At 44.7% G+C, this 26,229-nt stretch overlaps 1 protein-coding gene across 1 annotated transcript in view; it reads right to left on the reverse strand.

The window, feature by feature from the left end:
* Positions 1–26,229, reverse strand: part of LOC135556887 (protein unc-13 homolog A-like) — a 75,478-nt gene that overhangs the window by 38,175 nt on the left and 11,074 nt on the right. Inside the window, exons 4-19 of the mRNA XM_064990300.1 lie at positions 25,860–25,977; positions 22,691–22,814; positions 22,104–22,174; positions 21,821–21,872; positions 19,448–19,477; positions 19,052–19,259; positions 17,687–17,806; positions 15,004–15,625; positions 14,771–14,925; positions 12,884–12,974; positions 10,870–10,916; positions 7,922–8,006; positions 1,764–1,769; positions 1,325–1,399; positions 969–1,188; positions 1–117 (exon numbers count right to left, since the gene is read on the reverse strand). The exon at positions 1–117 is cut by the window's left edge and continues 111 nt beyond it. Coding sequence (XP_064846372.1) covers positions 1–117; positions 969–1,188; positions 1,325–1,399; positions 1,764–1,769; positions 7,922–8,006; positions 10,870–10,916; positions 12,884–12,974; positions 14,771–14,925; positions 15,004–15,625; positions 17,687–17,806; positions 19,052–19,259; positions 19,448–19,477; positions 21,821–21,872; positions 22,104–22,174; positions 22,691–22,814; positions 25,860–25,977 — 2,141 coding nt within the window. The remainder of the gene's footprint in view (positions 118–968; positions 1,189–1,324; positions 1,400–1,763; positions 1,770–7,921; positions 8,007–10,869; positions 10,917–12,883; positions 12,975–14,770; positions 14,926–15,003; positions 15,626–17,686; positions 17,807–19,051; positions 19,260–19,447; positions 19,478–21,820; positions 21,873–22,103; positions 22,175–22,690; positions 22,815–25,859; positions 25,978–26,229) is intronic.

The raw sequence follows: 26,229 nt of genomic DNA on the forward strand, positions 1-26,229 counted from the left end.
TCAGCTCAAAGATCTCCGGCTTGTTCCTCTCTCGGATTTTCATCCTGTCTTTTAGAACCATGATGATGTTCTGGGTTCTGTCCTCTGCCCCATGCTTAGAACTCTTTTCCGCTGCCCCTGGGGTAGACAAGCGAGATGAGGGTCAGATTTGATTTATTGAGTTACATGACAAATAAGGTCTTATGCTGTATTATTCTACAGCAGGAATGGGCAACTGGTGGCATGTGGCCAGCGGCCCCCCTTTTGTAGGCCCCTGAATCAATTACCTAAAAATAAAAAATATGAGTTTGGACACACCTACTCTTTATTTTTGCTATTTTCTACATTATAGAATAATATTGAAGACATCCAAACTATTAAATAACACATATGGAATCATGTAGTAACCATAGAAGTGTTACTACTGAGAGATTCCTCAAAGTAGCCACCCTGTGCCTTGATGACAAGTTTGCACACTCTTGGCATTCTCTCAACCAGCTTCATGAGGTAGTCACCTGGAATGCATTTCAATTAACTTACAATTAACATACATAGTATATAGTGTGATTTCTCGATGAGTGCTCAGGCAGTATCTGCAGACCTGTGAAACGTTCACGAAGAGTTGGAAAGGGGGAGAGGATCTCAAGGAAAGACAAATGGCTTTTCATTTTTTTAAATTCATTTTTTAAATAAAAATAAAAGATAGAGAGTGCCTGAGACTGCAGAGTGAGATAATGGGAGGGAGGAGGACAAGGGGAGTGGGATGAGAGATGTAGGAGAGATGAGAGAGGAGGGAATAGGCTGAAGTATGACAGTCAAAGGAGAATGCCAGACAGCTATTTAACACTCTTATCCAAAGCATCTTACAGTCTGTAGTCTCCCACACAGTTGGTGTTGTTAGGTTAGGTTTTATCATTATATTATGTTTTAGCACCAACTGAACAAAACTTTACCACTCACTGAGAAAAGTTCAACATGGCTCTACTTACTTTGCAGGCAGTCAGCATTGAGTAGGTCCTGGCACTTATCGTGACATTTGACCCCGCACTCGGTGCACCTCATGCCCTGGCGGGCGATGCCCCACAGCAGCCCCTCACACTCATAGCAGTAGGTGGGTGTCGTGGCCGTCCACACCTCAAAGTTATGGGGTGTGGTGCAGGAGATGGGGTAGATCAGAGCCTGTAGGGTCTTCTTGTACACATGGCTCTTCTACGAGAGATCGAAACGTAGAGGACGTATATACAGAGTCAAAGAATTAGTGGAATCTATGACTACATGGAGAGAGGGGAAATGTCCACTATCTGGATATACTGAGAGTAGAGAAAAGAAAGAGCTAGAAACGCACCAGATCCTCGTTATTGAGAGTGCTGGACGCCATAGCTGATGTGAACCCTGCCTTCCTGGAGTTCTGAGCCAGGGACTGAGGTAGGCCAGGCAGGGAACAGAAAGAAAGGAATGAATTCATGACTGATTAGATTAATATATAGTAGTTTTGCACATACTGCGATTGAAATACATTCAATAAGCACTTTTAAAACAAAGTGACAACTTCGATTTTGCTCAAAGAAAGAAGTCTATTTCTCTTGCTACTTACTTGAACATATTTGAACATATCTCATTAAGGCAACAGGTCACAAAGCAATCCAGCTGTATTCTCCCCAAGTGTATACAAGAAACCAGGGGTAATTGGTATCTGGAATGAAGTGCTTCTCTACACAAATTGCTATTCCCCTTGTCTTAACAACATTCTCTTTTCATTTGGAATCGGTCACGGTGTTACTCACCATAGCCTTTAGCAGTACAGATGGAGGAAGGAAGAAGCAGGAAGAGAAACAAGTGTTAAAGGGGCCATATGTCAAACAACTCGAGCCACAGTCACAAACATGGCGACAATAGCATAGGGGGGATTTCAAAACAGATACAGAGTGATCGATCATGAGACAGAAAGATCACTATGTCAGGGGAGAGTTATTCATTTTGTTGATGGAATACTGGGTGGAGGGAAAGGAGGGAGGACATTTCCATTAATTTAAATCTAGACCTATTAATCACGTGCCACGTAAACAACCCAAAACATTGTGCTATCTAGAACCTAAAAGAGTTATTCAGCTGTAACCATAGGAGAACCCTTTTTCGTTCCATGTATAAACCTTTCCACAGAGGGTTCTACATGGAGCCTTAAAGGGTTCTACCTGGAACCTAAAATGGTTCTACCTGGAACCTAAAAGGGTTCTACCTGGAACGCAAAAGGGTTATCTTGAGGGAACAGTCGAATAACCCTTTTGGAGTGTAGGACAAAAGCTCTTAGGAACAAAGTGGAAAACTCTGAATTTCCTTAACAATGATATGCGATGTTAAAAGATATACTCTATTTAAAACCCAGAGAGTTACAGGTGTAGGATTTCTAGCTAAAATATATATTCAAAATTTAGAAAGAGCGCTCTAATAGGCTACTTTGAAGCAATGCAAGACATGCCTCATTTGTATTAAAACATTCAGGTTTCAAACAATTATGTATAACGTTTTCAGAATGCATACTGCCTCCAGCTCATTGCAAAGTGGTGTGTGGTGTGCTAATGAAGCCTTCCTGCCCTTGCTGTTTGATGCAGTGTTCATAACAACTGGAAACTCATAAATCTCTTACTTCTGACTTCAGTGTTTTCAGGAGAACTGGGAACTGGCGATTAAATGAGCTCCGACTGGGAAAAATAGTTTTGAACGGTCGGTCATCCAACTCGGAATTCCAACTCGGGAATTCAGGCCTCTTTCTAAAGATCCGACTTTCCGACCTGAAGATCACTGACATCATGATTTGACCTCGTATCGCAGTTGTCTTGAAAGCACCACAGGCAGCAGCTCTTGTGCTTTCTGACAGATTTTCCACGCAAGGGCTCTGTATCTGTATGCTGGTTGTGTGTGATAAATAAGATACAGAACGAATATACTGTACATACGCGCTAATTTAATTCCATACAATTATGCAGATGAAGCTATAGACCGATAAGCACGAACAGACCACCAACGAATAGGCTAAAAAGCATTATTTCACAATGGGATTTTTTCTTCTCCTCCCAGGACAATTGGCCTGTGCCAATTTTATTCATCTTCACTATTTTTATTTTTTTAATCGGACAAAAGCTGGCTATTATGGCTAATGGAAATGCTGGTGTGTGTGCATATGTATCTGCATCTCCATGTGTGTGTTCATTCTCATGCAAGTGTGTGGGTTGTACAGTCTGACAGTGAACTGGATTCATAGAGACAAAGTACTGAGCTATTTAGTCCTGTATGGTAATTCTTCATTCAAGTGCGCGGTGGAGCTGAGCAGGCCTCCAGCTTGTCAGTGCTATTCAATTCAAAGCCTGGAAGTCAGTTAAATTGGCAAGGGTGGATGGCACAAGGGCTAGGTCGTCTATAAGTGCTAGGTCGCCTATTTAGTGTGAGTATAATAGCCTAGTTATAGCACCCGCTTTGACAACTACTCTACCGTTCAAAGGTGTGGGGTCACTTAGAAATGTCCTTGTTTTTTAAAGAAAAGCTACTTTTTTGTCCATTAAAATAACATAAAATTGATCAGAAATACAGTGTAGACATTGTTAATGTTGTAAATTGCTTATTGTAGCTGGAAACGGCAGATTTTTTATGGAATATCTACATAGGTGTACAGAGGCCCATTATCAGCAACCATCACTCCTGTGTTCCAATGGCACGTTGTGTTAGCTAATCCAAGTTTATCATTTTAAAGGGCTAATTGATCATTAGAAAACCCTTTTGCAATTATGTTAGCACAGATGAAAATTGTTGTCTTAATTAAAGAAGCAATAAAATTGGCCTTCTTTAGACTAGTTGAGTATCTGGAGCATCAGCATTTGTGGGTTCGATTACAGGCTCAACATGGCCAGAAACAAAGATCTTTCTTCTGAAACTCATCAGTCTATTCTTGTTCTGGGAAATGAAGGTTAGTCCATGTGAGAAATGTGTACTACTCCCTTCACAGAACAGCGCAAACTGTCTCTAACCAGAATAGAAAGAGGAGTGGGAGGCCCCGGTGCACAACTGAGCAAGAGGACAAGTACATTAGAGTGTCTAGTTTGAGAAACAACTGGCAGCTTCATTAAATAGTACCCGCTAAGAGGCCTCCCGGGTGGTGCAGTGGTCTAAGGCCGCGACCGGGAGGTCCATGGGGTGATGCACAATTGGCCTAGCGTCGTCTGGGTTAGGGAGGGTTTGGCCGGTGTGGATATCCTTGTCTCATCGTGCACCAGCAACTCCTGTGGCGGACCGGGCGCAGTGCGCGCTAACCAGGTCAACCAGGTGCACGGTGTTTCCTCCGATACATTGGTGCAGCTGGCTTCTGGGTTGGATGCGCGCTGTGTTAAGAAGCAGTGCGGCTTGGTTGGGTTGTGTTTCGGAGGACGCATGGCTTTCGACCTTCGTCTCTCCCGAGCCCGTACGGGAGTTGTAGCGATGCGACAAGATAGTAACTACTAACAATTGGATACCACGAAATTGGGGAGAAAAATAAATAAAAATAATAATAAAATAAAATAAAAATAGTACCCGCTCCACCAGTCTCAATGTCAACAGTGAAGAGGCGACTCCGGGATGCTGGCCTTCTAGGCAGAGTTGCAAAGTAAAAGTCATATCTCAGACTGGCCAATAAAAATAAAAATAAAGGCAAAAAACAGACAATGGACAGAGATATACCGGGGGATGTGCATGAACAGCAACAGACTCGTACATTTCCTCAGCAAAAACAATGTACTGAGCAAATGTCAAATTGGATTTTTACCAAATTACCGTATGTCAGACCACGTATTCACGCCGCAGATTCTAATTGACAAACAAACAAACCAAAACAAAGTCTTCTCATGCTTTGTTGATTTAAAAAAGATTTTGACTCAATTTGGCATGAGGGTCTGCTATACAAATTGATGGAAAGTGGTGTTGGGGGAAAAACATAGAACATTTTAAAATCTAAGCACACAAACAACAAGTGTGCCTTAAAAATGTGCAAAAAACACACAGTTCTATCCACAGGGTCGGGGGGTGAGACAGGGATGCATCTTAAGATCCACCCTCTTCAAAAATCAACAAATTGGCGAGTGCACTAGAACAGTCTACAGCACCCAGCCTCATCCTACTAGAGTCAGAAGTCAAATATCAACTGTTTGATGATGATCTGGTGCATCTGTTCCCAACCAAGGAGGGCCTACAGCAGTACCTAGATCTTCTGCACAGATTCTGTCTGACCTGGTCCCTGACAGTAAATCTCAGTAAGACACAAATAATGGTGTTCCAAAAAATGTCCAGTTGCCAGGACCACAAATACATATTCCATCTACACAACGTTGACCTAGAGCACACAAAAAACGATACATACCTCGGCCTAAACATCAGCGCCACAGGTAACTTCCATAAAGCTGTGAACGAGAGACAAGGCAAGAAGGGCCTTCTATGCCATCAAAATGGACATACAATTCGACATACCTATTAGGATCTGGCTAAAAATACTTGAATCAGTTATAGAACCCATTGCCCTTTATGGTTGTGAGGTCTGGGGTCCGCTCACCATCCAAGAACTCACAAAATGGGACAAACACCAAATTGAGACTCTGCATGCGGAATTCTGCAAAATGATCCTCAATGTTCAAAGTAAAACACCAAATAATGCATGCAGAGCAGAATTAGGCCAATACCCGCTAATTATCAAAATCCAGAAAAGAGCCATTAAATTCTACAACCACCTAAAATAAAGCGATTCCCAAACCTTCCATAACAAAGCCATCACCTATAGAAAAAGGAACCTGGAGAAGAGACCCCTAAGCAAGCTGGTCCTGGGGCTCTGTTCACAAACACAAACAGACCTCTCAGAGCTCCAGGACAGCGACACATTTAGACCCAAACAAATCACGAGAAAACAAAAGATAATTACTTGACACATTGGAAAGATTACACAGACCAACAAAGAATTTGAAAACAAATACAATTTTGATAAACTCCCATATCTATTGGGTGAAATACTACAGTGTTTCACCCAATCACAGCAGCAAGATTTGTGAGCCGTTGCTACAAGAAAAGGGCAACCAGTGAAGATCAAACACCATTGTAAATATCATCTATATTCATGTTTAATTATTGGCCCTTTTGTGGTAATGTTTACTTTTAATTTTTGATTGTGTATTTCACTATTGTTATCTATTTAATTTGCTTTGGCAATGTAAACATACAGTGCCTTGCGAAAGTATTCGGCCCCCTTGAACTTTGCGACCTTTTGCCACATTTCAGGCTTCAAACATAAAGATATAAAACTGTATTTTTTTGTGAAGAATCAACAACAAGTGGGACACAATCATGAAGTGGAACGACATTTATTGGATATTTCAAACTTTTTTAACAAATCAAAAACTGAAAAATTGGGCGTGCAAATTTATTCAGCCCCTTTACTTTCAGTGCAGCAAACTCTCTCCAGAAGTTCAGTGAGGATCTCTGAATGATCCAATGTTGACCTAAATGACTAATGATGATAAATACAATCCACCTGTGTGTAATCAAGTCTCCGTATAAATGCACCTGCACTGTGATAGTCTCAGAGGTCCGTTAAAAGCGCAGAGAGCATCATGAAGAACAAGGAACACACCAGGCAGGTCCGAGATACTGTTGTGAAGAAGTTTAAAGCCGGATTTGGATACAAAAAGATTTCCCAAGCTTTAAACATCCCAAGGAGCACTGTGCAAGCGATAATATTGAAATGGAATGAGTATCAGACCACTGCAAATCTACCAAGACCTGGCCGTCCCTCTAAACTTTCAGCTCATACAAGGAGAAGACTGATCAGAGATGCAGCCAAGAGGCCCATGATCACTCTGGATGAACTGCAGAGATCTACAGCTGAGGTGGGAGACTCTGTCCATAGGACGACAATCAGTCGTATATTGCACAAATCTGGCCTTTATGGAAGAGTGGCAAGAAGAAAGCCATTTCTTAAAGATATCCATAAAAAGTGTCGTTTAAAGTTTGCCACAAGCCACCTGGGAGACACACCAAACATGTGTAAGAAGGTGCTCTGGTCAGATGAAACCAAAATTGAACTTTTTGGCAACAATGCAAAACATTATGTTTGGCGTAAAAGCAACACAGCTCATCACCCATACCCACTGTCAAACATGGTGGTGGCAGCATCATGGTTTGGGCCAGCAGGGACAGGGAAGATGGTTAAAATTGATGGGAAGATGGATGGAGCCAAATACAGGACCATTCTGGAAGAAAACCTGATGGAGTCTGCAAAAGACCTGAGATTGGGACGGAGATTTGTCTTCCAACAAGACAATGATCCAAAACATAAAGCAAAATCTACAATGGAATGGTTCAAAAATAAACATATCCAGTTAGAATGGCCAAGTCAAAGTCCAGACCTGAATCCAATCGAGAATCTGTGGAAAGAACTGAAAATTGCTGTTCACAAATGCTCTCCATCCAACCTCACTGAGCTCGAGCTGTTTTGCAAGGAGGAATGGGAAAAAATTTCAGTCTCTCGATGTGCAAAACTGATAGAGACATACCCCAAGCGACTTACAGCTGTAATCGCAGCAAAAGGTGGCGCTGCAAAGTATTAACTTAAGGGGGCTGAATAATTTTGCAAGCCCAATTTTTCAGTTTTTGATTTGTTAAAAAAGTTTGAAATACCCAATAAATGTCGTTCCACTTCATGATTGTGTCCCACTTGCTGTTGATTCTTCACAAAAAAATACAGTTTTATATCCTTATGTTTGAAGCCTGAAATGTGGCAAAAGGTTGCAAAGTTCAAGGGGGCCGAATACTTTCGCAAGGCACTGTATGTTTCCCATGCCAATAAAGCCCCTTGAATTGAAATTGAAATTGAAATTGAGATAGAGAGAGAAAATATCGAGTCAAATATATTTAGTATATGGTCAGAACTTACACTGACCAGGTCCCTGACCAGAGGCATGGCTTTCCTCTTGCGGAGGTCCGGCATGCTGTCGATGCTATTCAGCGCACCACCCACCCTGCATGGGGAGAAACCACACAAACACAGCACTCTTGTTATCACAACATCCTCATCCCCACAAAATCCTCATTACCACAACATCCTCATCACCACAACATCCTCATCACCACAACATTCACCACCACCACTGACATACGTGACCCGATTCAGGAAACTAGGCGCATGTTGCAAGTCACGACTTCACAGGAGAGCGGTTTGAACTTTAAAATTATTTTTTTTTTTAATCAAAATGCGTTTTTGGCAAAAACTCCATCTCAACTAGTCTCGAACATGTGAACTTTCATGTGCCTTTAATATCAAGCTTGTATGCCATCTGTAAATACAAATAAAATTGTTAAATTACGAGCCTAGTTGGTTTAGCCACAGAAAGAGTGAGCAACCTTCCCGCTAGCCATGATTGGCTGAGATAATGATTGGACTGGACATGCCGAGAGATGCGTTTGGATTGGTCTGCCATATAGCACGAGTCTGTCTATTGGAGCTTGTCAGTATGTCTAGGTAATCGTGTTGGAAAACTGCATAAACCTAATGTCAAATTAAAGTGTACTGTTTGCTAGCTAATGTTAGCTGGCTGGCTCGCTAGCTAACATTATGTATATGCACAACTTTCAAAGCAGAATTACTCCAGAATTAGCTCCAAGTCTCTACTTTTATCCAATGTAAAAAACATAATTTAAATGTTGCTACATAAGACCGAATCCAGGTGGTGAGTCACACATAGACACACTGGAAATTAGAGAAATAGATCCTCTAACTTGGTCCCAGATCCGTTTCGGCTGTATAGCCATGTTTGTATGACAATGACCATAGGCAACGCAGGTATCCTAGTGTTTAGAGTGTTGTGCCAATAACCGAAAGGTTGCTGGATTGAATCACTGAGCTGATAAGGTAAAAACCTGTTGTCCTGTCCTTGAACAAGGCAGTTAACCTATATCAATTATGGCAGCCCCCCGCACCTCTCTGACTCAGAGGGGTTGGGTTAAATGCGGAAGACACATTTCAGTTGAATGCATTCAGTTGTACAACTGACTAGGTAACCCCCTTTCCCTAACAGATCTGGGACCAACTTAACTTTAACTGTTTGCTCAAAATGGCATGCAGTTCTGTATTATTCCATGTTGTGAAGCTTTGTAGCTCATCACTAAGCTAAGGACCATGGGACTAAACACCTCTCTCTGCAAATGGATCCTGGACTTCCTGACGGGCGACTCCTAGGTGGTAAGGGTAGGCTACAAAACATCTGATATGCTGATCCTCAACACGGGGGCCCATCAGGGGTGCGAGCTTAGTCCCCTCCTCTACTCCCTGTTCACCCATGTCTCCATGGCCAAACATGACTCCAACACCATCATTAAGTTTGCAGACAACACAACGGTGGTAGGCCTGATCACTGACAACAATGAGACAGCCTATAGGGAGGAGGTCAGACAACTGGCAGTATGGTGCCAGGACAACAACCTCTCCCTTAACGTGATCAAGACAAAGGAGATGATCGTGGACTACAGGAAAACGAGGGCAGAGCACGCCTCCGTTCACATCGATGGGGCTGTAGTGGAGCAGGTCGAGAGCTTCAAATTCCTAAGTATCCACATCCCTAAGGAATGATCATGGTCCACCCACACCTACACAGTCGTGAAGAGGGCACAACAATGCCTATTCCCCCTCGAGACTGAAAAGATGTAGAATGGGTCGTCAGATCTTCAAAAAGTTCTACAGCTGCGCCATTGAGAGCATTTTGACTGGTTGCATCACCGCCTGGTATGGCAACTGCTTGGCATCCGACCGCAAGGCGCTAGAGAGGGTAATGTGGATGCCCCAGTACATCACTGGGGCCAAGCATCCTACCATCCAGGACCTCTATACCAGGCGGTGTCAGAGGAAGACTCCAGCCACACTAGTCATAGACTGTTCTCTCTGCTATCTATACATAGTCACTTTACCCCTACCTGCAGTATATGTACATATTACCTCAATTACATCGACTAACCTGTACCCCCGCACATTGACTCAGTACTGGTAACCCCTGTATATAGCCTCGTTATTGTTATTTTATTGTGTTACTTTCTTTTTACTTGAGTTTATTTAGTAAATATTTTCTTAACTCTTTTTTTATTGCATTGTAGGGTTACGGACTTATAAAAGTACGTTTTTCACGTATTCATGTATTTGGAGCATGTGACAAATACCATTTGATTGGATTAATATTGGTTTATTTGTTTATTCTGATCCCTATTAGCTTTTGCCGAAGCAGCAGCTATTCTTCCTGGGGTCCATGAAAAAGCACACAACATGACAAGTAACAAAACACTGATAGACAAGGGCAGTCACACAAATGTAGAATACAACGACACAAATAATACAACTAACACAACTATTATCAAAACAAATCAAATCACATTTTATTGGTCATATACACGTGTCTAGCAGATATTATTGCGGGTGTAGAGAAATGCTTGTGCTTCTAGTTCTGACAGTGCATTTATATCGAACAGCTTCCCAACATATACCCAAAATAAACGTAAATCTAAGTAAGGAATGGATCAGTTTTGCGCGAATGCTCCCATCTATCCATGGTTTCTGGTTGGGGAAGGTTTTAATAGTCACAGTGGGTACAGCATCTCCTATGCACCTCCTGATAAACTCTTTCACCGTATCAGTACTTGTGTCAATATTCTTTTCTGAAGCTACTCTGAACATATCCCAGTCCACGTGACCAAAACAATCAAAATAGTGCAGAGTTGCTTAAGAGCTAGTCGCAATGCTGCCATCTCCATTGGCGCAATCATCCGTCGGCGCCATCATTAGGCCATCATTATACAGCTATTATCATGTACATTGGTGTGATAGTGACAGGCACTTACCCTGCTGATAGCAACAGGGAGCAAATCCCAACGGACTCCCCCCGAGCCTGTGGAGAGAGGGGGGAGACAGGTGGAGGAATGATTGGCACATAGTACCCCTGGAAATTGTTTTATTAGGTCTACTACATCACACCACTAGCTGTCTGTAGCTGTCTGCCCCTAGCTGTTCGCCCCTAGCTATCTGTCCACCCCTAGCTGTCTGTCTGCCCCTAGGTGTCTGTCCACCCCTAGCTGTCTACCCCTAGCTGTCTGCACCTAGCTGTCTGCCCCTAGCTGTCTGTCTGAACCCAGCTGTCTGCCCCTAGCTGTCTGCCCCTAGCTGTCTGCCCCTAGCTGTCTATCTGCCCCTAGCAGTCTGCACCTAGCAGTCTGCCCCTAGCTGTTTGTCTGCCCCTAGCTGTCTGTCTGCCCCTAGCTGTCTGTCTGCCCCTAGCTGTCTGTCTGCCCCTAGCTGTCTGTCTGCACCTAGCTGTCTGTCTGCCCCTAGCTGTCTGCACCTAGCGGTCTGCACCTAGCGGTCTGCACCTAGCGGTCTGCACCTAGCTGTCTGCACCTAGCTGTCTGCCCCTAGCTGTCTGCCCCTAGCTGTCTGCCCCTAGCTGTCTGTCTGCCCCTAGCTGTCTGTCTGCCCTAGCTGTCTGCACCTAGCTTTCTGCCCCTAGTTGTCTGTCTGCCCCTAGCGGTCTGTCTGCCCCCAGCTGTCTGACCCCAGCTTTCTGCACCTAGCTGTCTGCCCCTAGTTGTCTGCACCTAGCTTTCTGCCCCCAGCTGTCTGTACCTAGCTATCTGTCTACCCCTAGCTGTCTGTCCGCCCCTAGCTGTCTGTCCGCCCCTAGCTGTCTGTCCGCCCCTAGCTGTCTGTCTGCCCCTAGCTTTCTGCCCCTAGCTATCTGTTTGCCCCTAGCTGTCTGTCTGTCCCCAGCTGTCTGCCCCCAGCTGTCTGCCCTTAGCTGTCTGTCCACCCCTAGCTGTCTGTCTGCCCCCAGCTGTCTGCCCCTAGCTGTCTGCCCTAGCTGTCTGCACCTAGCTTTCTGCCCCTAGCTGTCTAAATGTTAGTTACAACGATGGAGTCGTGACACACGGCTAGTCAGTTTGTTATCTAGTCTACCCCACTTTGTTACTATAAAGTCAAGAAAGATGTGTTTCATTGGGGGAAAAAACAAACCATAATGTCAGCTATAAAACACAGGAGAGACAAGAGAGCGTTATCGGGGGTGATTTCGCCATCCATTGACGTCAGTCGGGAGGCCTTTGTGTTTGAAGGCCATGGTTGAAAGTGGATTTGTGACAGATCCTTATTTTTTTATTTGACCTTTATTTAACTAGGCAAGTCAGTTAAGATCAAATTCTTATTTTCAATGACGGCCTAGGAATAGTGGGTTAACTGCCTTGTTCAGGGGCAGAACGACAGATTTGTACCGTGTCAGCTTGGGAGTGTGAACTTGCAACCTTCCGGTTACTAGTCCAACGCTCTAACCACTAGGCTACCCTGCCGCCCCTGACGTTCCAGTAATTGTATCTGTGCTCTTTTTCTCTCTGTGTGTTTAGAGCATGACACAACACGGACATTCACGTCATCATCACTTGCAGCACTCGTGACCAACCACAAACACACCCACCTGGCAGTCGGCTCCAGCCCTGGCCAATCAGAACGGACAACATTCAAATTGCTTCGGAAGTGGCACAAAATCAAACAAACACAAATTATCTTAACAACATTAAGCCGGGCAAAAAGAACAACAGGATTACAATTTACAGAGTAAGAGAATGTGACATGAATGACAGACCACCAAAGGATTGAGAAGTGAATGAAAGAAAGCTGAAAGGGCAAAGATGTCAGAAGAGAAACCTCAGGGCAGGGACATATGAAGGAGTGACAGCATTCTGGCGAGAAAAAAAGAGAGCAGCTACATGGTTTCCATACACATCCACGTGCACACACACACACACACACACACGTGCACACACACACACACACACACACACACACACACGCACACACACACAGTCTCACCTGCTGCAGCTGTAGTCGGACCTTGCTGCAGAGCCGTTGCCAGTTGGCCCTAGCCCTGTCTGGACCAGGATCCATGATGGGCCTCTGATAGCTGGGAGAGGAATTTACAAGAGCAGAGCTCAATATATTTACATGTTAGAAAATAATGTAACTTTTTTTATAGGCAGTAGTGGCTAGTAACGGATACTAATAAAACTGTAGAATAATGTATTGTGTATATGTAGTGTGTATATAGTATGTAGTGTATATATATTGTGTATATGTAGTGTATATGTTGTGTGTATAAGTAGTAAATATGTTGTCTGTATACAGTATTTAGTGTATATGCAGGATGTATACAGTATGTAGTGTGTATATGTAGTGTGTATACAGTATGTAGTGTGTATATGTAGTATATATGTAGTGTGTGTATATGTAGCGTATATGTAGTGTGTACAGTTTAACATTTAACATTTAAGTCATTTAGCAGACGCTCTTATCCAGAGCGACTTACAAATTGGTGAATTCACCTTCTGACATCCAGTGGAACAGCCACTTTACAATAGTGCATCTAAATCATTAAGGGGGGGTGGTGAGAAGGATTACTTATCCTATCCTAGGTATTCCTTGAAGAGGTGGGGTATACAGTATGTAGTGTGTATAGGTAGAAGATGTAGGGAAGTGAATACATGTTATAGTATTAAATCTAGAATTGGCTTCCTATTTCGCAACAAAGCCTCCTTCACTCATGCTGCCAAACATACCCTTGTAAAACATGACCATCCTACCGATCCTCGACTTTGGCGACGTCATTTACAAAATAGACTCCAATACCCTACTCATTAAATTGGATGCAGTCTATCACAGTGCCGTCTCTTTTGTCACCAAAGCCCCATATACTACCCACCACTGCGACCTGTACGCTCTCGTTGGCTGGCCCTCGCTTCATAGTCGTTGCCAAACCCACTGGCTCCAGGTCATCTACAAGACCCTGCTAGGTAAAGTCCCCCCTTATCTCACCTCGCTGGTCACCGTAGCAGCACCCACCTGTAGCACACGCTCCAGCAGGTATATCTCTCTGGTAACCCCCAAAACCAATTCTTACTTTGGCCGCCTCTCCTTCCAGTTCTCTGCTGCCAATGACTGGAACGAACTGCAAAAATCTCTGAAACTGGAAACACTTATACCCCTCACTAGCTTTAAGCACGAGCTGTCAGAGCAGCTCACAGATTACTGCACTTGTACATAGCCCATCTATAATTTAGCCCAAACAACTACCTCTCCCCCTACTGTATTTATTTATTTATTTATTTATTTTGCTCCTTTGCACCACATTATTTTTATTTCTACTTTCTACACATTCTTCCACTGCAAATCAACCATTCCAGTGTTTTACTTGCTATATTGTATTTACTTTGCCACCATGGCCTTTTTTTGCCTTTACCTCCCTTATCTCACCTCCTTTGCTCACATTGTATATAGACTCATTTTTCTACTGTATTATTGACTGTATGTTTGTTTTACTCCATGTGTAACTCTGTGTTGTTGTTTGTGTCGAACTGCTTTGCTTTATTGTGACCAGGTCGCAATTGTAAATGAGAACTTGTTCTCAACTTGCCTACCTGGTGAAATAAAAAAAATAAAAAAAATATGAGAAGGTGCTCTGGCTACATTACACAGACAAATAAAGGTGCTATCTAGAACCTAAAAGGGTTATCCTATGGCTGTCCCCATAGGATAACCCTTTGAAGAACCTTTTTAGGTTCCAGGTAGAACCAGTTTGATTCCAGGTAGAAACTTTTAGGTTCCATGTAGAACCATTTTGGGTTGCAGGTAGAACCCTTTTGGTTCCAGATGGAACCCCTTTGGAACTGTTTTTTTTTAAGCGTGCAGTAGAGGAGGTTTCACCTGACGACCGGGGTCTTCTCTGGGGGGACATCTGCTGGGAGGCTCTCTACGACAGGGACCTCCTCCTCTAAAGTCAGAGGCTCCTCCACTTGGATGTCTAGGTGGATGTCATCCAGGGCATCAAACACCGGAGGCTGGGTATCTGGAGCAGGGGGCTGGGTATCTGGAGCAGGGGGCTGGGTATCTGGAGCAGGGGGCTGGGTATCTGGAGCAGGGGGCTGGGTATCTGGAGCAGGGGGCTGGGTATCTGGAGCAGGGGGCTGGGTATCTGGAGCAGGGGGCTGGATGAGGGATGGATGGATCATTGGGATGAAGGTAGGCTTGGTGGAGGCTGTGGTGACAGGGGGCTGGAAAGGGAGCATTGAGTGGGCTTGAGAGGTGGGGGCCAGGGAAGAGGGAACCAGGGTGGGGGGATGTGGCTGCTGCTCTCTCAGGGAGGCCTGTTTCTCCAGAGGAGGCCTGGCAATGGAGGCCTTGGGGGCCAGCGTGGAAGCCGTGCTTGTAGGGGAGGGGGAGTAGTGCAGCTCCTCGCTTAGCGTGCTGTCCATCTCCTCCTCCTCCTCCTCCTCTCTCTCATAGTCATACTCCCCCTCTCCATCTTCGGGCTCATAAAGCTCACCCTCCTCCTCGTCATCTTTGATGTAGCCCCCCTCGTCACTGTACACCTCCTCGGTCGCGTCGGGATCCCAGCCGTAGCTGACAGAGGAGTGACAGGAGTGGTAGGCGTTGTCCTCATCGTAGAGCTCCACAGAGCCCCTCATGTTCCCCTGGACCTCTGGGCCAAACTCCTCACTGAGCTGGGAGCTGCCTTGACTCAGCTCCCCGGAGGAGGCATAGTGACTGCTGCCTGTAGGACTTTAGACACATGGACCACAGTCAGATACACAGACACACAAGCAGACTGTAACTAAAGTAACATGTTACCCCCATCATTGCTTGACACTGCGGCACAGCATAGGAGGAGGAGGTAATAACAGGCTGCCACGGAGGCGAAGAGGACGCAGAAGAGCCACAGCCACACAGAACACACTAACACTTCAACACTGCAACTCACATCAATGTGGCACAATTGTTCCCCTATGCCTCCAGACTGGGGATGAAACACTATAAACACTAAAGAACCAAAGTGGTCCCATAGAGGGCATGTTAAGGTGACATATTGGGATAAGGAGCCAGAGTGGGGACCAGAGGGCATGTTAAGGTGACATATTGAGATAAGGAGCCAGAGTGGGGACCAGAGGGCATGTTAAAGGTGACATATTGGGATAAGGAGCCAGAGTGGGGACCAGAGGGCATGTTAAAGGTGACATATTGAGATAAGGAGCCAGAGTGGGGACCAGAGGGCATGTTAAGGTGACATATTGAGATAAGGAGCCAGAATGGGGATCAGAGGGCATGTTAAAGGTGACATATTGGGATAAGGAGCCAGAGTGGGGACCAGAGGGCATGTTAAAGGTGACATATTGGGATAAGGAGCCAGAGTGGAGACCAGAGGGCATGTTAAAGGTGACATATTGGGATAAGGAGCCAGAGTGGAGACCAGAGGGCATGTTAAAGGTGACATATTGGGATAAGGAGCCAGAGTGGGGACCAGAGGGCATGTTAAAGGTGACATTGTGATAAGGAGCCAGAATGGGGACCAGAGGGCATGTTAAAGGTGACATTGTGATAAGGAGCCAGAATGGGGACCAGAGGGCATGTTAAAGGTAACGTATTGGGATAAGGAGCCAGAGTGGGGACCAGAGGGCATGTTAAAGGTGACATATTGGGATAAGGAGCCAGAGTGGGGACCAGAGGGCATGTTAAAGGTGACATTGTGATAAGGAGCCAGAATGGGGACCAGAGGGCATGTTAAAGGTGACATTGTGATAAGGAGCCAGAATGGGGACCAGAGGGCATGTTAAAGGTAACGTATTGGGATAAGGAGCCAGAGTGGGGACCAGAGGGCATGTTAAAGGTGACATATTGGGATAAGGAGCCAGAGTGGAGACCAGAGGGCATGTTAAAGGTGACATATTGAGATAAGGAGCCAGAGTGGGGACCAGAGGGCATGTTAAAGGTGACATATTGGGATAAGAAGCCAGAGTGGAGACCAGAGGGCATGTTAAAGGTGACATATTGGGATAAGGAGCCAGAGTGTGGCAGAACAGTTAACCTAAAGTAAGAGGAAAAAGGTAGTGAACCAACCAAGGCAACCCAGACCAAGGGATGGGCTAGTATGTGTTCAGATGCACGAGTGTGGGTTGGGTGGTGTATTTATGGGTCTTTATTTCAGTATTTTGAGATATTATTGGTGAATGCTTTGAATCCTACACTGGGCTGACAGGAGTGGAGAAACAGCATCTTTATAGGATATATTTATCGTCTATGATGAATGAGGCTATTAGTGAGTAGGGAAAGAGAATGAGACGCGGCATGAGTTATAGAGAGAGAGCAGGACAGGAACAACACAAACCCCAACACACACACACACAAGTCCACCCGTTTACACACTATCGATTAGAGCAGTGAAGGTTCAATAATGCATGAGACGGGGGGACAGGAAAACAGAACACTCGAGTAAAGGACACCAACACACACAAACACAAATACACACACGGCATATGCACAAAACCACATACACACTCACAGACAGAATCCTGACCCCCAACCTGCTACTCAATCAAGAAGCGCACACACATGCAAACTCTCTTTGTCTCTCTCTCTCACACACACACACACACACACACACACACACACACACACACACACACACACACACACACACACACACACACACACACACACACACACACACACACACACACACACACACACACGGGCCTGCTGTCCGATAGAAACCAGCATTTCTGTTGGACAGATGTGAGGAGGAAGATGAGGAAGAGGAGGAGGTGGAGAGGAGGTGCAGAGACCCACCTATTGGAGAGTGAGTGCCTACTGTCTAGAGTGTACTGGCGGCTGGTGTGCCGGCTTGAACCTGAAGCTGAATCGAGATCACTGTGCCCGTTGGTGGCTGAGTCTAAAGTATCATAGCATCTGGCAGGTTGGGGCAGGAGAGGAGAAGCATCAGTACAGCCCACCCTAAGGCATTTCAAAGACACACAGCAACGTACACACACCAAACTGAAACACACACTGCCCAGCACACCTACTGCATAAAGACCACTGGCTAGATAGATAGATAGATCTAGAGAGAGACAGAGACAGAGACAGAGACAGAGACAGAGACAGAGACAGACAGAGACAGAGAGAGAGAGAGAGAGAGAGAGAGAGAGAGAGAGAGAGAGAGAGAGAGAGAGAGAGAGAGAGAGAGAGAGAGAGAGAGAGAGAGAGAGAGAGAGAGAGAGAGAGAGAGAGAGAGATAGATAGATAGATAGATAGATAGATAGATAGATAGATAGATAGATAGATAGATAGATAGATAGATAGATAGATAGAGATTTTTAGTTTTTAGCCATAGTGGACCTTGCAGGTTCATATCACTTAAAACAGAATCACTGCTGATAGAAGCCTTTATGCAATAATGTGGCTGAACCTAGCAATGGATGAGTTTGAGTGAACTTGCGCCTTTGAACAACAGACGAACAGACAAAAAAACACACATCATGAAGAAACAAGTTTCTTCATGATCACAGGGGCTGTATTTCAGCCACACACACGCACGCACACGTGTATACACACACAATGATCATTGTGACAAGGTGCCAGTAAGGATCTTGACAGACGACCTGTCTACAATGGGCTGCTCCTTCAGGCTGATATAGTGAGGCCAGAGACAGTGAAGTCTCATTGGGACAACAGGTTACCATAAAACATCAGTGTGAATGTGAAATCAAACAAGTCCATGGGGGCATATCTATTCTGTTCTGTATCAGTCTGCTTTACTCTGTGAGAACAGAGTGTTGATCTCCAGATGAGACAAAGTCAGTATGGATCCCTTGACTAAGAAAAGGAGGTGAGATCCATGCTGTGTGTGTCTCAATAGTCCAGCGTTGTTTCCTTTCCTCGTCTTCTTTCCTTCACCCACACAGATCTCAAAGAGCTGGACAGGGGAAATGTACAACTTATACATTTCACCTACCCTGCATGTGTTTTGATTAGTACAACTGTAGGATAGCAGCTTGTAAAGAAATTACTTAAATGTAATTATAAAATGAAGGAAACAAGGAAAGGAAGGCACTTGGGCCTATTGGGACGAACCCCTTATTGAGACCCTGAGGACCAAGTAAACCAGATAATGAAGCAGATAAGGAGGACAGGACAGCAGAGAGGTTAGGTTACCTGATGGCTCTATGGTTGTCATAGTCCAGCTCTTGGATGGAGCCATTGTAGGAGGTGTGCGAGGAGTAGCGCTGGTCTCTCAGGATGGGGTACTGGTGCATGGAGGTGTTGGGCTGAGACATGGTGTAGAAGGGAGGGGGGATGCTGTTACTGGTCTCACTGCGGTAGTCACTGTCTCTGTCGTCCATTGCACTGTCTGGGTCCTCATCTACACACACAGGAAATGGTTGAAATATTATGATTATTATCAGGGCTAGGTTCATTACCCAGGATGCGAGTGAATGCTTGGTGACTAATTTTAAAAACCTGCCTGTACAGGCCTACAGTACCAAGGCCAAAAGCAGATACATCACATTTATAAACTGCTAAACTGTGTGAAAAGCTATAAAAACTCACTTTGCTGGTTTCCCCACAGACTCCAGTTACCTACAGGGACAGGGAGTAAGAAGTTATCACAATGTTGATTTGGGCCTGAGATATGAACTTCAGGTTAAAGAATGTACAACCATATGACCAGGAAATAAACCAGTCAGGGTGAGGGTACTGAACCCCCAGGAACCATTCTGATTGAGGGGGTACAACCCAGAGTGGAGCTGGAGACGGAGCAGTTCAGCGAAGGCAAGATGGCTGACCTTGTGACGGATGGAGGGCCAAGGAGGGTTCAGGGTGTGGCAATTAGCAGAGCGCAGTGGGGAGTCAGCCATAACTCTCACCAGTAGAGCTGCCAACCCAGCGCCCCATGACTCATAGCCCATAAGCAGCCACCATCAATACACACTCACTGAAACACAGCACATAGACACGCACACGCACAAGCACTCACACGTACACTGACCAACCTTCATGGCTGGTTGCTCGCAAACCATCTCTCACCCACGCACACAGTCATGCAAGCAGGCACACACGCACACACACACCTACTGACAGACTGAAACACCCACCGCAGCCCAGACTCATCCACAGACATCTCCGCCCACTCACCTGGGCTGTCATCATCAGACAGACAGGGCTGTGTCTGACAGGGCAGTGTAAGTATGTCAGCACACATCCATCACACAGCCAGCAGCCATAAATCACAGTGTGTGGAGTTGACGAGGCAGGCCTGCTGGCTTGATTCATCATGTCAGCTTTTCTCCTAATCCTTCCATATGCCTGCCTGCCTGCGGACAAGCTAAACACCTTCTTCACCTGCTTTGAGGATAGTACAGTGCCACCAACGCGGCCCGCTACCAAGGACTGTGGGCTCTCCTTCTCCGTTGCCGACGTGAGTAAGACATTTAAGCGTGTTAATCCTCGCATGGCTGCCGGCCCAGATGGCCTCCCTAGCTGCGTCCTCAGAGCATGCCCAGACCAGCTGGCTGGCGTGTTTACGGACATATTCAATCTCTCACTAATCCAGTCTGCTATCCCATTTGCTTCAAGAAGTCCACAATTGTTCTTGTGTTCAAGAAAGCAAAGGTAACTGAACTAAATGATTATCGCACTCACTTCTGTCATCATGAAGTGCTTTGAGAGGCTAGTTAGGGGTCATATCACCTCAAACCTTACCTGACACCCGAGACGCACTCCAATTTTCTTACCGCCCTCGGCCTACACATCACTGACAAACTCAAATGATCCACCCACACAGGCAGTGTGGTGAAGGCACAACACCACCTCTTCAACCTCAGGAGGCTGAAGAAATTTGTGTTGTTCCCTAAAATCCTCACAAACTTCTACAGATGCACAATTGAGAGCATCCTGTTGGGCTGTATCACCGCCTGGTACAGCAACTGCACCGCCCGCAACCGTAAGGCTTTCCAGAGGGTGGTGCGGTCTGTCCAATACATCACCGGGAGCAAACTACCTGCTCTTCAGGACACCTACAGCCCCCAATATTACAGGAAGGCCAAAAAGATCATCACGGACATCAACCAACCGAGCCACGGCATGTTCACAGCGCAACCATCCAGAAGGCGAGGTCAGTGCAGGTGCATCAAGAGACTGAAAAACAGCTTCTATCTCAAGGCCATCAGACTGTTAACTAGCCATCACTTGCCAGCTTCCACCAGGTTATGCAACCCTGCACCTTAGAGGCTGCTGCCCTATATACATAGACTTGGAATCACTGGCCACTTAATAATGGAACACTAGTCACTTCAATAATGTTTAAATGTTTACATACATATTCATCTCATATGTATATACTGTATTCTATTCTACTGTGTTCTAGTCAATGCCACTCTGACATTGCTCGACCTAATATTTATACATTTCTTAATTCCATTCTTTTACTTTTACATTTGTGTGTATTGTTGTGAATTGTTAGATCCTACTGCGCTGTTGGAGCTCGGAACACAAGCATGTCGCTACACCCGCAATAACATCTGCTAAATATGTGTATGTGACTAATAAAATATGATTCGATTTTTGATTTGATTCGCTGCTTCCCCTCAAATCAGGAGGTGGAGAGTGAAGAAGAGGGGGAGAGGGAGGAATAAAGTGAAGTGAAGTGGAGGAGGAAGAGGAAGAAGAGGAAGGGGTGGAGAAAAGGAAGAGGAGGAATAAAGTGAATATGAGAAGAAGGAGGATGAAGGGGAGGATAGCAAAGAGGAAGAGTGAAGAGGAGGAGGAAGAAGAGGAAGAGACAGGAGAGTGAGAAGGAGGAAGAAGAGGGCCATGAAGAAAGTAAAAAGAAGAAGGAAGGATGAAAGGGAGGAGGATGCTGTATGAAAGAGGGGAGAACGAGACTGAAGAGGATACAGGCAGTATCAAGTGTCTACTACTCACAGCATTGTGTTGATGGTGCTTGAAGTGGTCTCTCCTCTTCCTGGTATGTATACTGTAACACACACACACACACACACACACACACACACACACACACACACACACACACACACACACACACACACACACACACACACACACACACAAACACAAACACACACACAAGGTCTACATCATATTTAATGCATCGAGTAAGTTAGGACTTTTGGAATTACTGATAGCCCTGCCTTGTAGCGGGTAAGATGTAAGCACAAAGAGAGGAGAGGAGGAAGAAATGCCTTACGCCCTGGTCCCTCATGGAGTTGAGCTGCTCCAGTTTCTTGGCCCAGTATTGAGCCTCATCCTCTGGAATGTCTGAAGCAGAAAGACCCATTTACTGGTCAGCCACTTAGGACACACACACAGACGATTGTATATGCACAGACACGCACATACACACACACACACACACAGACGATTGTATATGCACAGACATACGCGGGCACGCACATACATACACACACACATACACGCACACACACACACACACACACAGACGATTGTATATGCACAGACATATGCAGGCACGCACATACATACACACACACATGCACGCACACACACAGACGATTGTATATGCACAGACATACGCGGGCACGCACATACATACACACACATGCACGCACACACACGCACAGATGCACACACAATGCTCTAATGGTTCCAAATGATTGCAATATACTTTGACACTCATAGGCTTCCATTGTCTGTGAGCATATTCAAATATAATGATGTAGATATGCTGTAGGTAATTACAAGGAGATAGGGTTATAGTTCACTTTCAAGGCACAATAGAGAGCACATTTGACATGAGCGAGAGTGTCACCTGACCTAATGGCAGTTCAAATCGGCTGTCCAGCAGCACGCGGTGGAAGGTGGGGTCTTTGGTGCCTGTGATCTCATTCTCAGCCATGATGACCTGGGAGTCTAAGGTCAGCCACTGCCCCGGCCCCTCCTAAAACACACACACACGCACACACACACACACACACACACACACACACACACACACACACACACACACACACACACACACACACACACACACACAGTTACTGTACGGGGCTAGGATGATGCTAAAAATAGCCCTAGCTAAAGTCTTTTGGAGGCGGGGGAGATACATCCTGTTACAACATTGTCCCCTGGTGGCACTGATGCCACTAACTTTTTCAGTTGGTGGCACCAGCCCATGATTTGGTGGCACCCCGCAGCATCACACAATAGAATACACTTGAACCATCATCTTATAAAGTAATTATAAATTCATTCACAATGCTTTATTAAGAAGAGTAATAGACCACTGAGAAGATATTCAATAAATAAGTTATTAAATCTAACATTTATACGCAGGAATGCATGATTCAAACTATTTTGATATACAACGTAATCCAGTGGTTGCCATAAATTCTGGGTTGACAATTAGGCTTTTAATTTACTGTCATAATAGGTCTCCATAATTTTCATTTTTTTTCCAATAGTGTCGTGTCTTTACTATCATTAAATTGAAGACTTAGTTTTTATCAAAGATTCTCTGTAATTAGTCGGGGCACCAAGGAAAATATTCAGATTACAAAGTTATAATTTTCCAATTTAACCTTTCAGCTATTTTCATATCTGATCAATAGTCATCTGATTAATGAATTATTTATTTTACCTCACGTTAGTCTCATTCCAAACGTCGTAAATTGTTTGTTATCTGCATGAACCCAGTCTTCTCTATGAGTCATCCATACATCAACTGTCTTAAATCATTTATTTATTACTAACTAAGTAATTCACAGAAATGCATAAACAAAACAACAAAGTCAATATGGTTACAGGAAATGATAGGAGAATGTGCCCTAGTGGGTTAAACCGGCATGGCGGCTTGTTAGACAAAAGGGAAGTGGGGGTCGACTAAGAAGTCACTCCAGAGTTTATAATTATAACAATTGAAATGCTAATCCTTTACACATGAACGCTCACTCATTCGGGAACAATTGCAATCAATATATATATTTAAGCTCAGTGTGTCGTCTTGATCGATGTTGAAAAGTTTGTTTCTTTTGTAGAATTGTCCGTCTCTCTCTCTCTCTGTCGTAGTTACAGTGGATAGTTCAGAGTGACATTCATTCATGTTGTTGTAGAATAGATGTTTTGGCGGTTGTCGTTCTTCGCGTTCAATGATACCGAATTCCTAGCTGCAGACTAGTAATTCATATCAAAGACTTGTTCTTATTCTGTCAGTATAGATAGTCTAAGAGATAACCACGTGGTATGGTTAAAAGATTCAGCAATGGTCTGCAACCTTTGTCCTCCCGTGATTGAGAGAAACATGGTCTGGTTGAGAATATCTCAAAGTTGAGTTTAATTCGGAATTGCAGAAAAGGGGCTGTCCCAGGATGCCTGACCCTAACTGGGCTCATGGGCGGTCCTCTGATTTAGTTCAACTCAAAAGGTAATTGGAGTTTCCTTCAATAAACAGTCCAAAATCACATTACACAATTTTACAAACAGTATCATCATCACTCATTCATCTTATACAACAATTAGATGTAAACCTCATATCTGAGGCTATTATATAAACAGCGTTATGGTAATGTGGCCACACCGTCTCTCATGAGCTTCCCCAAGTTGTAACAAACGGACCAGTTCGTAGCTGGATTCTTCACCAATCTTTTATACTTTCTCCGGAACGTAAACGTTGTTTGGACCTCAAGTTCTGTGAGGTGGAAGAAATTCCTTTGTTCTCTATGAAACTCTATCTCTATACTGTGTGGCCATGTGGCAAGGACTTCCCTAGGAATTTACGACCTCACTTTGACCACAGCAGTCTGGTTTAGAAGCAGAGAGCGGGGGATGGTGCTCGCTGTACCCAAAGAGGGCAACGTCATGACAATAGGGATGAATTTGCCTTCACCTTTACGTGCATGGCTGACAGCCATGATGTATCAGGCTGTATACCACAGGTATGACAAAACAATTATTTTTACTGCTCTAAAACCCTCACAAACTTTTACAGATGCACAATTGAGAGCATCCTGTCGGGCTGTATCACCGCCTGGTACGGCAACTGCGCCTCCCTCAACCGCAGGGCTCTCCAGGAGAGTGGTGCGGTCTGCACAATACATCACCGGGGGCAAACTACCTGCCCTCCAGGACACCTACAGCACCCGATGTCACAGGAAGGCTCCCCCCGCTATCATCCAGAAGGCGAGGTCAGTAGAGGTGCATCAAAGCAGGGACTGAAAAATTGCTTCTATCTCAAGTCAATCAGACTGTTAAACAGCCATCAATGACACAGAGAGGCTGCTGCCTACATACAGACTTGAAATCATTGTCCACTCTAACAAATGGATCACTAGTCACTTTATTAATGCCACTATAATGATGTTTACATATCTTGCATTACTCATCCGATATGTATTTACTGTATTTTATACCATCTATTGCATCTTGCCTAGGCCGCTTGGTCATTGCTCATCCATATATTTATATGTACATATTATATGTACTTATTCCATCTCTTTACTTAGATTTGTGTGTATTAGGTATTTGTTGTGGAATTGTTATATATTACTTGTTAGATATTGCTGCACTGTCTGAACTAGAAGCACAAGCATTTTGCTACACTCGCAATAACATCTGCGAACCATGTGACCAATACAATTTTATTTAATATTTCCGTTTTTAATTTTAATAAATGTGCTAAAATTGAAATAAACCTGTTTTTGCTTTGGCAGTATGGGGTATGAGGGGAAAAACAATGAGTAATAGGGTAGCAAAATGTGAATAAATGGTCACAGTCTGGAGCCCTGCCTTAAACTCCTTTCATCCCTGATATGAATTGTGTTCCACCTTAAACACTTTGAAATGCTGTGACAACAAACAGTATCAGTCTAGTGTTGTGATGTACTTGTGTCTGAGCCTCAGATATGCTGCTTGTAAAACACCTTGTACACCCAGGAGGGTGAGGTGTGGTGGGGGAGGAGAGGGGGGCGCCAGGGGGGGCATACCGTACCTCATCAGACTGGCGGATGTTTTCCAAGGGGATCCACAAGGTGCCCACCATGGTGTCCCAGATTAACCCTTTGTTCCACACCTCCACTGTCAGCCCCAGATCCAGCCTGTTGATCTCACTAGAGATAGAGAGAGAGAGAGAGAGAGAGAGAGAGAGAGAGAGAGAGAGAGAGAAATGAGGTAGCATAACAGAGGGATTGAGAGAGGGAAAGGAGGTATGAGAGAGGATGGCAGGGCAGAGAGAGAGAGATAGAGAAAGAGTATGAGACAACAAGAGATGTGATGAGATGAGGAAATGAAACAATATAACTCACCGATATAACCCCTCTCACAAAGAAATGAATTTTACTGCGCATTCAGAAAGTATTCAC

This window comes from Oncorhynchus masou, chromosome 15 (genome assembly GCF_036934945.1).
Source record: "Oncorhynchus masou masou isolate Uvic2021 chromosome 15, UVic_Omas_1.1, whole genome shotgun sequence".
Lineage (NCBI taxonomy): Eukaryota > Metazoa > Chordata > Actinopteri > Salmoniformes > Salmonidae > Oncorhynchus > Oncorhynchus masou.